This window comes from Rhamphochromis longiceps, linkage group LG6 (genome assembly GCF_057381845.1).
Source record: "Rhamphochromis longiceps isolate RC_006_pf linkage group LG6, R_longiceps_female_GT1.1, whole genome shotgun sequence".
NCBI lineage: Eukaryota > Metazoa > Chordata > Actinopteri > Cichliformes > Cichlidae > Rhamphochromis > Rhamphochromis longiceps.
This window is the reverse complement of record NC_140562.1, coordinates 22,092,992-22,108,829: the sequence shown is the minus strand read 5'-3', so window position 1 is coordinate 22,108,829 and position 15,838 is coordinate 22,092,992. Positions and strand designations below refer to the sequence as shown.

Genomic DNA, 15,838 nt, shown 5'->3' with positions numbered 1-15,838 from the left:
GTAATCATATGAAGATTGCATCATTTTCTGTGATGTAAGTTTCAGTAACACCTTTAATATTACTAATTACAATTAATTAAAACATTAATTGAAAAAAATATAAACTCAGCTCGAACACTGGGGAAACAAGGAAGAGGAACAATGGGCAAATTACTACACTATGACAAGTACAGGCATTACTAATGGCATGAAATGAATGTTTCCCCAAGTCTGTTTGAATTGGTTGTATTTTGAATGAATTTGTTTGGACAAATAAAGGATGCGCACACACTTTCTGTCACAAAAACAATGGAGATTTTTATTTAAAACAAAATTAACGATGGCAAAGCCATAACTAAAATCTCATTGGTTCACAAAGTATGACCAAAGTCTGTGTGCAATTTGGTGTATTTTCTTTTTTTCTTCACAGGGATCATGACTACAAGTGTTTTTGACTAGAGTAGAAAAAACACAGCCTCTTACTTTTCACGCTAGTGTGATCACTAAGGTGCAAATACACATTAGTACATGTACCATAAACTGCTGACAGGTCATTAATTCCATTCCTCAAGTAGTAAGCTTGAGGAAACACTCTGATTGTGAAGTGCTTGGACAAGTTGTAAGTGTTACTGGCACCCTGAGGCTTAGAGTGAGAAAAGTAAGAATGAAACTGATGAGTACAAAAACCAGTTTTCTGATTGCTAAGCTATCACGTCATGTGCCTCTCATGATAAGTTGGGAAACAACTGGCTGTTGACACTAAGCAAACCAGATGCTAGTTGATCAGTTTCTCAGACACCATCTGTAGAAATGTGTGCCTCCTCTTTGACATAATGTAACTAAATGCCAGTTTGTGATGCCTAAATAGTAATATGAAGAATTACATTTAAAAACTATTTTAATTCTATGGAATTAAATCGGACAACCAAGAGAAAGATGCAGTTAGTTTCACTACAGCTCAGCTGGCTGGGACACCTTTAACTTGAACATCCCACCATCCTGCCACATGTTGATACATTCTTGCTTCTACAAACAGTTAAAGAGAAAACAGTTCCAAAATTAAACCGTTTCAGTATTTAGAACATCATTTCTGGAAAAAAACATTGCTGCTGGATTTACATTTCATTTAGTTCTGTTAAATTCAAGTAGCGAAACATTTCAACAGCTGATATCACCAAACTGTGTAACTAACAGCAAAGCAATCAAGTGGGGTAAAAAGCAGCCCAAATCTGAATTACATACAACTGTATAAAATCAGTACTTTAAGTGGCTGCTTACTCAGGAGACAGCTATAGTTGTAACCGTTAAGTAAAATAGCATAGATGTACCTCTATAATACATAGATAGTACATCTAGAGGATGTTCCCATGATTTTATAAGAACTCTGTCACTAGAAATATTGAGGATCCTAATTAGCGTTATAAAAGATCTTTTGTTTTCTGTAGTGAGATGTTGGTTTTAGTTAAAAAATATAAATCAGCTGATTTAAAGACTGAGGTGAGACATTGTTACTTTTTTGGTCGGAAGTAAAGTTTCTTAGTGAGCATTGAAGCAAAACAAGGCATTTGCTTTTTTTCCCAACAAGCTGTGGGTCACAGGATTTTGGAACGTTCCTCATCGACACTTTTCTGTTGACTAGTGTGAGTAATTCTGTGAATTCAAGGGAGTTGCCATATTTTCGGAGCATCTCACGCAGAGCCTGAATGTACCAGGAGCCTTTCTTAGTCTCCCGGAAGGAGTAGTAACCTATCAAATGACAAAAACAGCAAAACATGGCAGGTGGTCTAGTGTGTTTATGATATATCAAATACTTTACACAGGGTTCATAAAGGGTCACTCATATGGTTAAAAAAAATCTGTCCAGCAATTTTTTCACTTCTCCTCTAAGCTGAAGGTTCAGTCTAATCCCAGAAGACTCACCTTCAGCTACAGAAGAGCATATTATAAAATCAGCCCCGGCGGGGAGGGTGCGTATGGCACAGGCATCTGCAAACACCTCCACTATGCCATCCACCGCATCAGCAGGGGTCACTGTAACACCTTCATCAAACAGTTTTCCACGGCATGCCTGGAGATTAAAGATGGACATTGGCATTAACTGGGTGCTGGACTTGATAATAAACATAAGACAGACTGACGACCTCACTTCCTCCGTTACATCCTCACCCATTGTCCTCAACACGGGCTCCCCTCGGGGATGTGTTTTGAGCCTCCTGCTGTACTCTCTACTCCCTTATAACTGCTCAGCCACATTCCCAAGCACCCACGTTGTCAAGTTTGTGGTGGAACTAATTTCCAGCAACTATGAGACAAAGTACAGGTTGCAGGAAGAACATCTGGAGGATTAGTGCCTCTCCATTAATGTTAAGAAAATGAAAGTGGCATTAATGAACTTTTAAAAGAAGCTGCTGAGAGCTCTCTTGCCCCTTATGGCGATCTCCAGCTTCAAGTTCCTGGGTATAAACATCAACAACGGCCTCACCTGAACACCAACTTCAGCAGGCTAATAAAGAAGCCCCACTTGTATCTACTGATGCTCTCCACAGTCCAGTTCAGTGGAGAGCATCCTCACACCTGTGAGTCGTGGAACCTGCTCTGCTGCTGATGGGAAGATTCTACGAGTGTGTGCAGAAACTCAGCAGCACCCTTTCTCTTATCAACTGAAGACATCAACATCAGTTCAGATGTATAAATTCTGCCACACATCAGAGACTTTTCATGTGTGTACCCACACACCACATTACACATTATGGTTTCTATCTTATGTTCATATTTGTACTCACATTTCACTTTCTTGCATTCTTACACTCACTGCTCTTTAAATTGTATTCTTTTTTTCATTGTGTTACTGAGTTTTGCTTGTTTTTGCAGTGCTGTTTCACCAGTACCTCATTACTTAGTGATTCTCATGCATCATCATTTTTTGGGATGACAATAACAGCAGGTTTACATAATCTGATGGACTTGACTGGGTTGTGTATTTTGCACCTGTATTATAAAGATCTTTGGCTTTCCAACAAGGTCCCGGCAGTTGTCTCCTTTGAACATGGACATCATGTCCTGGATACAAATTTTTCCATCGTAGCAATAAACATGGTTATCCTCTCCGTGACTCAAGAAGGCGAGCAAAAAGCAATCAGCATCTGAGTGATCTTCCTCCGCAGCTGGTGGGACAACAAGTACTTGTTAAACTTGCGGCGAATTGTTGGATTTGACACATATATCTTTGCAGCAGAGCAAAGAGTTATGGGAGAAGTCAAACTTCATGTACATCCTGGATGCATTCCATTTGAGAGTTACAAGTGATTGTGTGGGTACCTTTAGCGATTTCATCTAGGACATCCACCTGCTTGTAGTTATCATAACACCTCACTTCAAACTTTAGATCCTTCAATCTGAACAGAAAGTGAAAATGAGTTGATTAGTTTAACAGATCATCCATCAGTCTATTTAGAATCACCTCTTCACTACAGGACCGACATTATTCTCTACAGTGGGAATTTGTGAAAATATAGCACGTCAAATATTGGTTTTGGCACTAACTGGAGCACAAAGGTGAAATCAGCACCAAGGGGCTTGAGGAGAGACAATAACATTTCATTATCAGGAAAAATCTGTGGAAATTCTCACACATTTTTACCACAGAAAGGAGCTACAGCTGCTAAACAAGTGCTGGCATGTTCTTTAGCACAAAGCTGTGTCAAATACAGTGTTTCCCTTTCTTCAGTAGATAGCTGGGAATTGTACCTTTCCTTCAAGTTGTAACGATCAGCACTGGTTCCAACTCTGTCATTCAAGCCCAGGCGCCCGAAGAACTTCTCCTGATTAAAAATGAGAGCAAGAACTCGTCGTTTGTTACACATCTTGTACTCCTCTGCAGGATCCAAGGAGTTGATTTCAGAAAAAAAAGAGTAATGAATGCAATGTGTCTGAGTGTTTGGTACCAGATTAAAGCGATAATTTCCAGCTAATAGCCAAAAAAGGTGGAAGTAAGAATTTACCTTCTGATGAAGGAGGTGTTCTCTGTTTGTTTCTCTTTGCATACTATTGAAAAACAAATTCATATTCATAAATAACCAGCGCAATAATTACAAAATAATAATAATACAGAGCCAAGTCCTGCTTTACAACTTATCTAAATATTGATGATTATGATTACCAATGATAACCATTGTATTGAAAAGAACATGGGACGGTATGGACATATTTGTGTATCACCAACCACCTACACACAAACACACACACACATTAAAATAATTGAGCTTGTTGTGACAGTTGTCATTACAGTATTAACAAAAAAAATGGCCAAAAATGCACAGAAATTATTCTACTTCTGTCTCAAATATGGTCATGCAGTTATTGTTCCATCCATTCAGAGTCCTGACAGCTGTTAACAGCTGGGTGATGCATGGTGAAAGATGGCAAAGGCTGCTAAAAGAATAGAGACAGAGAGGGACAGCTTTACTCTACAGATAATATACTGTATAGGGTAGACTTAGGGTGGCATGGGTGTATTTGACAGAAGGAATTTCATTTGGTTCAGTTTTTGTTTCTGTTTCTAAAGTTCCTGCCATGGCTGAGCAGCCGGTGTGTTTAAGGAAACGAACCCAAATGCAGACACCGAAGGAGATGGAACTGAGCTGTAAACAAAAAGCGAGCCTTTTATTGTGGCTGATGACATAAATACACAGAATAAGGCAAAAGGCGAATGGGGGCAAAAACTAGACTAAAATCTAAACTGGGCAAACTAAACTGTGATTACTATCATTAAACTATGATAACTACTGACAGGAACATGATCCTGAGCAGGAACATGCAAATAACTATGATGAAAAACCAAGAACATGAACATGACCTGAGCAAACACATGAAAAACATCTAACCTGATGTGAAGTGAAGGGAAGGAACACAGATGACATTGACCGAATGAAACACAGAGACTAAATACACAACTGGGGAAACAGCTGACACAAATGAACATAACAACATCACAGGGAAAGAGTAAAACTAAACACACTGAACAAAGAAACAAAATCAGGAAACACGGAGAGAAGTAGACATGACAACACAGGCTTGACAACATGAAACACAGACACGAAATACAAGTCATACTGACACAGAAGACAAGAACAGACTCACACAAGGGGACATAGATGAAAACTTAAACTAGAATAACATTCAACTAAATCCTAAATGATAATACTAACACAAGACTTAACATATTTTCAGTATAAGAAATGAAAAATACAAAATGAACATGCTGGGTCACAGGCCCAGCCCCTGACAGCACATTATCATGGTCATAGGCTCTAGTTTTGAACTGTGTGTTTCATATTTACTCCACACTCATACATATTTTAGTACAAAATGACAGGATGGTGGACAGAATACTGTGGACATCAACATTTGTTGAGATCCACCTTAAAAAGCCAGCACAGGTAATTAGATCAATGTCACCCTATTTAATTTGAATTCAATGTTGACTTTGCCATAATAAAATAATACTTTTTTAAAATTTTGTAACTTTGCACTTTGTTTCACTTGTGCTTTGGTATTAACAAGTATTCTCGCTTCCATATTTCAAAATAAGTTTTCAGTTTATATAAATCACAGTCTGAAATACTCACCTGTCTTATTCTGTTTCTACTGTGTCTGTAGCAAAACTTAATGGGAAGGTCATAGAGAACCTGGCACCTGTTGTAGTAACATAGTGATTGCCTCAAGGAAATTAATAAAATATTAAAGGTGTGACAGCACTTAAACAGGTCAGGTGTCTTTTTTAAAAATAAAAACAAAAATTGTAATTTGTTACCTCCACATTCGTCTTCGTCCCTGTTAGACATGTCCGCAGATCACCTTGCCTTCGACTGACGCAGAGAGAAAAAGACGTTTCAATTCAATTGCTGGACATTTCAGTTCAAATCATCCTATAGAGGCATTTTGTAGCCCTGCCCCCAGCTGTCTTTGTTGAATCTGAAGTATTGCCTTCCGTCAAGGATCTGAGTTGTCAGAAATCTCCACCCACGGTCATTCATTCATGTATGCAGATGATGAAAGGTTGCAGTGGTATCACTTTACCACAGATGTCTGTGTTTGGTGATGATTTTGCTACAGAGATGATTGTGAAAGTATAAGTTTATACTGAGCAAAATCAGTTAAGCAGTTTAGTAGCTCAGTGCTTACGATTTCCTACTACTTAAATATTTTTTATTTATTTTCTTCCTATGTTTGATCAACATAGGCTACTGACTGTGAACTACAATAATGGAGAAGTGTTCACAGTTTCAGCTGCTCGAGAGAAGAATGGTGATTGCAGTCCAAAGATTTGTAGATCAACCAGCTGATATACAGAAAGCACAAGATATCGTTGATAACAAATATAGCTGAACGTTAGACCAGCCTTTGTGTGTCCTACAGGAGCTTTCAAGAAATTATTAGGAGTGTAAACCAGACAAGGAGATGGGAGATGTAGGCTATTTATTTATTTATGATGCTGAGGAGAAGGAAGTAATGTAGATAAGAAAGACTTTTTTGCCACAGTTAAAGATCACCTTTTATCAGTGCATCAGCAACCTTAGACCTGAATAACTAGATCAGGTTGAAAACAACCGTTAAAGTGTAGTGACACAGATTAAATGTAACGTGAATCACATAAGAATGATTATGTTGATGTAATAAACTGCTCTCTCAGTGCCTGCGATCATCCTCTACCAGCAAAGCCTAACTGCTGTTCTTCATCATGGGAGAAATCAAACGTCTGCTTATTGATCAGAAAATAAATATGGTTTTAAATATTAGTTTGATCAAGTTTATTTTGTTATGCATGTTCATGTCATGGATTGTAAACATCTCAGAGAGGAGACGTGCTTGCATCCCAACAAGGATCGCCTAGACAATCTGTAACACTGTGGGTGGACCAGTGTAAATATTAATAGCATCAATACCAACACTGGTACTGGTATGAGATTGATACTAGCACAAAGACTGTTACTTTGATTCTCTCCTCTAAGTTCAGTTTATTGCTCCCGTTCATTTGAAAACAGGTCTGTGCAAACACCCCTCCTCTCACGCTTTGCTCCGCCCCCTCCTCCATGCTCTGCTGTGTTTAGTTGACTGGCAGTCGTGTGACAGTACACAACCCATCTATGGAAAGCAGAATATTTACATCACCCAATGATAGGCAAATTTAGTTCTGTTTCACAGCAGCATTCAGGATGGTAGGTTGTTAGTCTCCCCTGAAAAACTAACCTTTGGAAAAGTCAAGAGGACACTTACCTTTTTACTATCGATCATGAATTCTTACTCAGTGTTTAAATCACAATAAAGACATGAAAAGTGTTTTTGTGGATGATTCAAGTTGTATAGATTTGTGACTTTGCTAAAGATTAAATCACAAGTTAGATTGTCCGATTATTATAATCTCAATCTAATGACAGACAGAACGAGCCTGTTGACTTCTTACTCAGTGCAAACACAGGGAAAAGAAGGAAGTAAAACACATAACATACTGGCTACTGGCATTTATCTCATACTGAGTATGACAAGCACGGACTGTTTCTCAGGTCACCTCAGTGGTTTCGACGTGGAAGACACTCATATTTTGAACACTTTGGTGGCATTTTGATTTATTTTGTAGTAATGTCTCCTTCCTGTTTTGCTGTTTGTATTTGATGTGGAGCACCTTGTGATTTTATCTTGCAAGGTGCTGTGAAAAGTAATAAAACTTACTTCTTTGCTGTAAATCAGTTTTGCTTTCATTTAACCTGCTTCTAAACCATTTCAGGACAAATAAGAGAATCCACACACACACACACACACACACACACACACACACACACACACACACACACACACACACACACACACACACACACACACACACACACACACACACACAGCAAGAAAACTAATAAAGTAAGAGATTTTATTGAGGGCAAAGCAGTAAGTAAAATCCATAAAATTATTAAAGTAATGCAAAAAAATACACTGTCAATGTGTAAATGCAAATACACATTACAGAACAGAAATTCCCTTTTTTTAAGTACGGTAGTAAGCATCTCCAAATGATGCTGTCCCTCCTCGACTTTTAAAAGAGGTGTTACCTACAGTTGGTCCTTTGGTTCTTGAGCTGGTAAACCATAGTCTGATGTCAGGTGTTGTCCCTAAAGATTTTAAACATGCAGTAGTCAAACCCCTGATTAAAAAACCTGCTCTTAATCCTACGGTTATTGCAAATTACAGGCCTATCTCCAAACTACCTTTTCTTTCCAAAATTCTTGAAAAGGTAGTTTACAGCCAAATAATGGCCTTCCTGGAAAAGCAAAATGTTTTAGAGGTTTTCCAATCTGGTTTTAAACCCTTTCATAGCACTGAATCAGCCCTTTTAAAAGTTTTTAATGACATATTTTTAGCGACTGATGCTGGGGACTGTGTTGTTCTTGTGCTTTTAGATTTGACAGCTGCGTTTGATACCGTGGATCATGCCATTTTATTCTCTCGTTTGGAGCACTGGGTGGGCATTAGGGGCACAGCACTGGAGTGGTTCAGGTCCTACTTGACGGGGCAAACTTTTTGTGTCAGCTTTGGTGACTATGTGTCGTCCTCCGCTCCCCTCTTGTGTGGTGTCCCACAGGGCTCAGTTCTAGGCCCCCTCCTCTTCTCTTTATATCTGCTTCCGCTTGGTTCTGTACTGAGAAAGCACGGCATTGCTTTCCACTTTTATGCTGATGACTGTCAGATCTATGTCCCTCTAAAGAAAAAAGGCAGATATCTTACACAGCCATTACTTCAGTGTCTCGATGACATTAAGGCTTGGATGTCTGTTAACTTTTTAAAATTCAATGATAAAAAGACAGAGGTGATGGTTTTTGGTAGCCCCACTGAGACCCCCAATGTGTATGTAGATTCCCTGGCACAGTATGTTAAGCCAACTGTCACAAACCTGGGGGTCAAAGTGGACTGTGATCTGAAGTTTGATAATCAAATTAAGGCAGTGGTAAAATCTAGCTTCTTTCACCTCAGGCAGCTGGCAAAAATAAAGCCAATTCTTTCACGGCAGCACTTTGAGACAGTGATCCACGCCTTTGTTAGCACTCGGCTGGATTACTGTAATGCACTTTATATTGGGGTCAGCGCATCATATATTAGCCATCTACAGAGGGTGCAAAATGCCGCAGCTCGTCTTTTAACTGGCACTCGAAAGTTTGAGCACATTTCCCCTGTTTTAGTTTCACTTCACTGGCTGCCGATTTCTTTTAGGATTCATTTTAAAATTCTTTTATTTACTTTTAAAGCCCTCCATGGCCTAGCTCCATCTTATCTCTCTGAGCTGCTACAGCCTTATACACCCACTGCTCCTGAAGATACCTAGGACTGGGCGTAAACTTAGAGGAGATCGTGCTTTTGCTGTAGCAGCTCCCAAACTGTGGAACGAGCTTCCTTTAGAGATTAGACAGGCCACTTCCATACCTGTTTTAAAGTCACTCCTGAAAACCCACCTCTTTACCCTGGCCTTTGACACCACGTGAGATGTTGGTTTTTTATTTTTGTTGTTTTTAGGTGATTCGATGCTGTTTTATCTTGTTTTTGTTTTAACATAGGGCTGTTTTAATTTTATGTTTTATGTGTTTTATTTATTTATTTTTGCTGTTTTCTGTTATTCTATTGTTTTAACTTATTTTCTGTACAGCACTTTGTTCCTGTGCTGGGTATTTTAAAGTGCTTTATAAATAAAATTGGACTGGATTGGATAAGCTTGAGGAAACACTGTGATTACGTAATGTTTAGACAGTTTGTTAATGTTACTGGATCCCTGAGGCTTACAGTGAGATATGTATGGATGAAACTAATGTGTACAAAAATCCTGATTTCGTTTCCTGATTGCTAAGCTGTCTCGTCTGAAAAATAACTGGCTCAAAGACAAAGTCGAAACTGACTCAACCGCCAAGACTCCCTGTCTTTTCAGTGGAAGGGTCCACTGTAAAATGTTCTGAACTTGATATAAAATAAGGCAAAATGAATGTATTTCTGTGCACTAAAGCATCATTCTGTTGCTTCTAGAGTCATTTCAGTACAGTAGTTTTACAAAGACTGTGGTTCATAATCAGCATGCAATTTTAAAGCAATTCAAGCACTAAAGCTTAAAAGTAATAAGGACACAGAACAACATAGTTGAACAACAAATATAAACCTGATCATTTTGAGACTGAGGTGTGTCATTGTTACTTTTTTGGTTGGAAGTAAAGTTTCTTGGTGAGCATTGAAGCAAAACAAGGCATTTGCTTCTTCCCGATAAATCTTGGTTGACATGGTGTTGGAATATTCCTCAGTGACACTTTTCTGTTGACCCGTGTGAGTAACTCTGTGAATTCCAGGCTATCACCATACTTTTGAAGCAGCTGACAGAGATCCTGGATATACCACGAACCGTTTTCCCTCTCCCGGAAGGAGTAGTAGCCTAACAAATAATGACAACAGCAAAACGGCAAAAATGAACATGGATGTCGAGGTAAAAGTAAAGAGGACAGATTTTCTGAGGGCTATGAAATATTTTATACCAGGATTTATTTAAGCTGACTCTTATGGTTTCACTTAAGAAATAAAATTCTATTGAAGCATTTGTTCAGTTTTTGCTCACTAATAAATGAGCTTACAAGCACATATAAACAAACAGTGTATAGCAAGAGTTGGATAGTTTGTGACACTGTAATGACGGTGACACACTCAGAGCATTACCAAAGCAGGGAAGATTTGTCAGAAGTCTAGCCTTTAAAATAATACTAACATCACATTTCTACCTTATGGAAAAAAAACACTCTGCTTTGTGTCTTTGATATTTCCTCTCAGTCAAAATAAAAATAAAAAGGTTTAGTCAAATGCCAGAAGACTCACCCTGAGCCACAGAATAGCACATGATGAAATCAGCCCCAGTAGGGAGGGTCTGTATGGTGCTGGCATCCATGAACACCTTTTCTTCAGACTCCATCGTAGAAGCTTCGGTCACTGTAACTGACACATCAAACTCTTTTCCGCGACATGCCTGGAGATGGGGGATGAACATTGGTTTCCAGTTGAATTAAATCAAATTAACTGGTTGTTGGACTTTCTGACAAACAGAAGACAGACTGACAGACTTCACTTCCTCCTACACCTCCTTCTCCATCATCTTCAACACTGGCTCTCCTCAGGGATGTGTTATAAGCCCCCTGCTGCACACTCTACTCTCTTATAAGTGCTCAGCCACAATGTCAGGTTTGCAGATGACACAGCAGTGGTGGAACTCATTTCTGGCACATATGAGACAGTTTTGTTTACCCAACTCTCATCCCAAAGAATGCAACACAACAAAACATCCAGACTGAGACTCATGACTACGTTATGAGTTGGAATGACTGTAAACCTGTTGAATCTTTAAAAAATGGCTACACCAGGTTAATCTGATGGACTCGTATGGGTTTTTGTGTTTTGTACCTGTATTATGAAGATCTTTGGCTTTCCAACAAGGTCCGGGCACTTGTCCCCTTTGAACTTGGACGTGATCTCCTGGATACTGATTTTTCCATCGTGGCAATAAACGTGGTTATCATCTCCATGACTCAGGAAGGCGAGCAAAAAGCAATCAGCATCTGAGTGATCTTCCTCCGCAGCTGGTGGGACAACAAGTACTTGTTAAACTTGCAGCGAAAGTTGGATTTGACAAAGATATTTTTGCAGCAAAGCAACAAATTGAATTATGTAAGAACTCAAACTATGGTGATGATTTTCTTTGTCCATCTCGATGCATGCTGGTCATTTGAGAGAAACAAATGATTATGTGGGTACCTTTGGCGATTTCATCTAGGACTGCCTCCAGCTTGAGGTTATTGTGACATTTCACTTCAAAGTTTAGATCCTTCAGTCTGAACAGAAAGTGAAAATGAGTTGATTAGTTTAGCAGATCAATGGTCAAAATTTTTTTTATTGTTCTTTATTAGCAATATAAATTCCTTAGACAAGGATCTGCTCGGATCAGGATTGATTGGACCTTTTTCAGAGTCCTATAAATTTCAATGCCTCAATATTTCTGCTTCTGCAGACACTCCAAAGCATCAGCTATTACCACCACAGGAGAGACGGTCATAGGATTCTTTCTAAAATCCACAACCATCTCTTCAGTTGTTGATGCAGTGGGAATAACTTGGACCAGTGTGAAATCAACCTCTATAGGGCCACGATCACACTCTGTAGTGGGGATTGTGATCAGGGTCATCACTATTCAGGAGAGAAACAATCACAGAGTTCTCTGTGAACTTAAAAAAATATAGCATATGACATATTGTCTTTGGCACTCCCTGGGGCACAGAGGTAAAAGATTGCAGCCCTGGGGCGATACTAGTAAAGAAGAAAAATATTCAGTTTTACCACAAAAATGATCAACAACTCTAAACACGTGCTGGCATGCTCTTGAGCATGAAGCTGTGCCAAAAACAGGTTTCCTCGTTCTTCAGCAGATAGCTAGAAGGTTGTACCTTTTCTCCAAGTTGTCACGATCAACATTGGTTCCACGCCTCTCAGGCAGTTCCAGGCGCCAGAAGAAGTCTTTCTGGTTAAAAATGAGTGCAAGACCTCGTCGTTTGTTGCCCATCTGGTACTCCTCTGCACCATCCGAGGAGCTGATTTTAGAGTAAACAATTTGCAGTAAATGCAGGCAACATTCTCAGTGTCTGGTACCAGAATAAAGTAAGATTTTCCAGCTAATAGTGTTTACCTTTCAATGGTGACCTCATTCTGTCTTTGGTTCTCTGTGCACATTATCAAAAAGCACATTCGTAAATAACCAGTGCAAGAATTACAAAATAATAATGCAGTGTAATAATGCAAATCTTGCTTTACAGCTTATTTAAATACTGCAATATTCTTTTTTGTTAAACCATAGAGTTATAAGTGCTGCTAGTGCTGGGGTCAAGTAGCCATTTTTCCATACACTCAGAGTCCTGATAGTTGTCAATAGCTGGGTTACAGGCGGAGGAAGGTGGAGAAAGACTGTTGAAAGACCAGAAGCCGTGTGGAACAGCTCTATTCTCCACACCCATTCTGCAGAATGGGTGTGTCTGGCATTGAGGCAGAAATGTATTATACTAAGGTGTCTTGACATGAATGCTGCTGTCGCTCTATAAACTGTATATCTTCTGCGACACAGCAAAATCCAACCTCAATAACCTTCATGCAGCTATGATTTGTTTATTTTCTTTTTTTTCTTTTTTTTTTAAATCCAGCACAGGTAATTAGGGGGAAACTGTTGGATATCCATTCATGCATATGAAGCACTTTTATAGATTTATGCAGGTCAGTTTCCTCAAGACATCAAGTCACTTTGAATGATATTTACTATAATTATTATCTGCATGACAGTCAAATCAAAAGGAAAGTTAAGTGGATGATTAAAGTCACCCTGTTGGCTTTGTTTTACAGTTTGTTTCACTTTTTCTTTGTAGGAATATTCTCTCTTCCCTATTTCAAAAGAAGCTTGTAGCATTGAAATGCTCACCTGTCATATTGTTAGTTTGTGGTCGTCTGTGTAGGAACACTTTCTGGGAAGGTCATAAAGAAACAAAAGTTTTCACTTTGTAAATGATACAACATGAGGCACCTGATTCAAAAGGTGACTGACCTGATCAAATTTAAGGCAAAGGTGTGACAGCACCTGTATGGGTCACACGTCTATTCTCAATTTAAAACAAAAATCTTAATCTGTTACCTGTACAATAGTCTCCTGCCCTGTTAGACCTTTCTTCCGACTGACACAGCGAGAAAAACATATTTGCCAGATTAAATCATGAATGAAGAACCAGGCTGTAGCCCCGCCCACCGGAATCTCATTGGATTGCAGCACTCTGTTCTGTGCTCCTACAGGGCAGGGGAGGTGTCTCTACTGCCAGCAGCAGATACCGACACAGAGGCTGCAACTCAACTGCCTGCTCAGACCCACAGTCAGTGTGACCTTTGAACAGCCTGTAATGACAAACTTCAGTTGACATTATAACGTTTGGTGCGTACGGGCTGCTCTGACAGCCAAACTTGCACTGCAGTATACATGTTGTACCCAGTTTCTCAAAAGCAAAGATTTCTTCAATCTTTGCTTTTGCTGTTTGGCCTAAAGAGGTTGGGTCATTACCGCCTTGCCTCATCCTGTCACGTGATCACCTGACACAACATGCGTTTCTTTCCGCTGTTGTTCTTGGTGGTTAAAGCCCACAGGAGCACCTGGCTGCAGCCAGACCCTTCTCGGTTAAAGGGAGCAGTTTGCAGCAGGTGTTCGTTTAAGCTGTAGTGCTACCGAGTGACCACAAGGAAGCGCTGTTTTCTTACCTAACTTTAAATATTGGTATCAAAAGTGGAAAGTCAAACAGGAACGCTTTGTCAGTGTGTGTCAGGCTAATAGTATGTAAGATTGTTTAATGTGATGAGGTGAAAACTTGACAATCTTATCAGGAACCAATATGACGACAATATTCTCAGGAGTTTCTAGGAAGTCTCCCCTTCTTCACTTCCCCTAATGTAGTTTTTAATAAAATCATAAAGATGTCTTTCCAAATGTGCCCAAAGGAAAACGTTTTTTGTTGGAATAACTGAAAAAGTAAAATCCTCTTAATCAAGATATATATGATTTTAGGTTACAGTGTTTAACGTTTTTAGTTAATGAAAAATTGATTAATCTGAAAAATTTTAAATTGAATTTTTGTAATCAACTCATGGTTATTCTGCTTAAATAAAATTTCACTACTGCGAGCAAGGGGTTTTTTTGTACCTTTATTTAAACTGTTTATTTCCCATGTATAAAAATCATGCTACATCTAATTGATTTTCTCTTGTTATGTTTTAGTTAGACCAGAAAACCAGACTAAAAATATTTGAGCAGACAGTCTGGCATTTACCATCATAAAGCATTTACCATCACCATAAAGATGATGCCTTTATGAAAGCTGGAAAGAAACCCTACCCAAAATCAAAACTGAGGATCTAAGTCTTCTCTCTGTGGCCTACGACTGACAGTTACATATCAATCTGAACAAAGGGCTAAGGTTTACACAAGATCATCATCTACTCTGAAGAGACAAAACAGCTGACTATGCCAGAACTTGCAGTGCCCTGGGAAGAGGATATGGAAGAAGCAATTGAGCCAAAACATGCAAAGTACCAAGAGCCCATTGAGAAGAGACTGAAAGGGCCCTCTGTCAGCACAGCTCAAAAAGGCTGGGTATTTTGTATCAGGTTTTTTATTACAGGAGAGGCAAAGAAGATGGCCATTAAAACCATGAGTGAAGCTGGGTTTTGATTAAAAGGGCTGACCTGTGGGTGGTTTCTGCTGGGGCACAAGTCAGGGCTTGATCAACCTCAGCTGGGTCACCTGTGTAGGATGTCTGATGCAGGTTTTGGTCCATTTTGGAGTGTGGTTTGACATTCTGCATTCTTATATGAAATAAAATAATGAAACACACTCTCATCAATCACCGACTTGACAACCTCCAAGTCTGAGTTTTTTTGTCATTTTTTTTTAGGTATGGTGTAAATTAAAGCTCATTTGGGTTGATCTTTGCTATAAAAACTTCTCCAGGAATAGTTCTCCAGGCTTCTTGAAGGACATTTAAAGCTCTTCTTTGAATCTTGGTTGCTTTTTTGTTCTAATCTATGTCAAGATGATCCTACACTGCTTCAATAATATTGAGGTCCGGGCTCTGGGGAGGCCAATCCATGATTGATAGTCTTCCACTGTGTGTTTTTCTATGCAGGTATGCTTTTATTGAACTGGGACTTCTGGGACTCTTTTTGGGATCCTTGTCACGCTGAAAAATATAGCTAATGCCAGTAAGACACTTTCCAG

General features: G+C 39.2%; 1 protein-coding gene and 1 pseudogene across 1 annotated transcript; both read right to left on the bottom strand.

The window, feature by feature from the left end:
- Positions 1–1,456: 1,456 nt before the first annotated feature.
- On the bottom strand, positions 1,457–5,822 carry LOC146667933 (caspase-6-like; annotated as a pseudogene).
- A 2,093-nt stretch (positions 5,823–7,915) lies between these two features.
- On the bottom strand, positions 7,916–13,990 carry LOC146667932 (caspase-6-like). Its single transcript, XM_085409733.1, has 8 exons — positions 13,715–13,990; positions 13,505–13,547; positions 12,725–12,758; positions 12,486–12,629; positions 11,800–11,876; positions 11,449–11,624; positions 10,870–11,017; positions 7,916–10,435 (listed from the first exon to the last, which is right to left on the bottom strand). Exons 2-8 carry the CDS (start codon positions 13,509–13,511, stop codon positions 10,200–10,202), a joined length of 822 nt encoding a protein of 273 aa, XP_085265859.1. The 5' UTR covers positions 13,512–13,547; positions 13,715–13,990; the 3' UTR covers positions 7,916–10,199.
- Positions 13,991–15,838: the final 1,848 nt, after the last annotated feature.

Excerpts from the sequence above, each read along its gene's own strand:
- LOC146667932 (XM_085409733.1), bottom strand. Across the intron at positions 11,877-12,485 it reads CGTGACAACTTGGAGAAAAG|ACTGAAGGATCTAAACTTTG; the intron begins GTACAACCTTCT and ends CTTTCTGTTCAG. Across the intron at positions 11,625-11,799 it reads CCTAGATGAAATCGCCAAAG|CTGCGGAGGAAGATCACTCA; the intron begins GTACCCACATAA and ends TTGTCCCACCAG.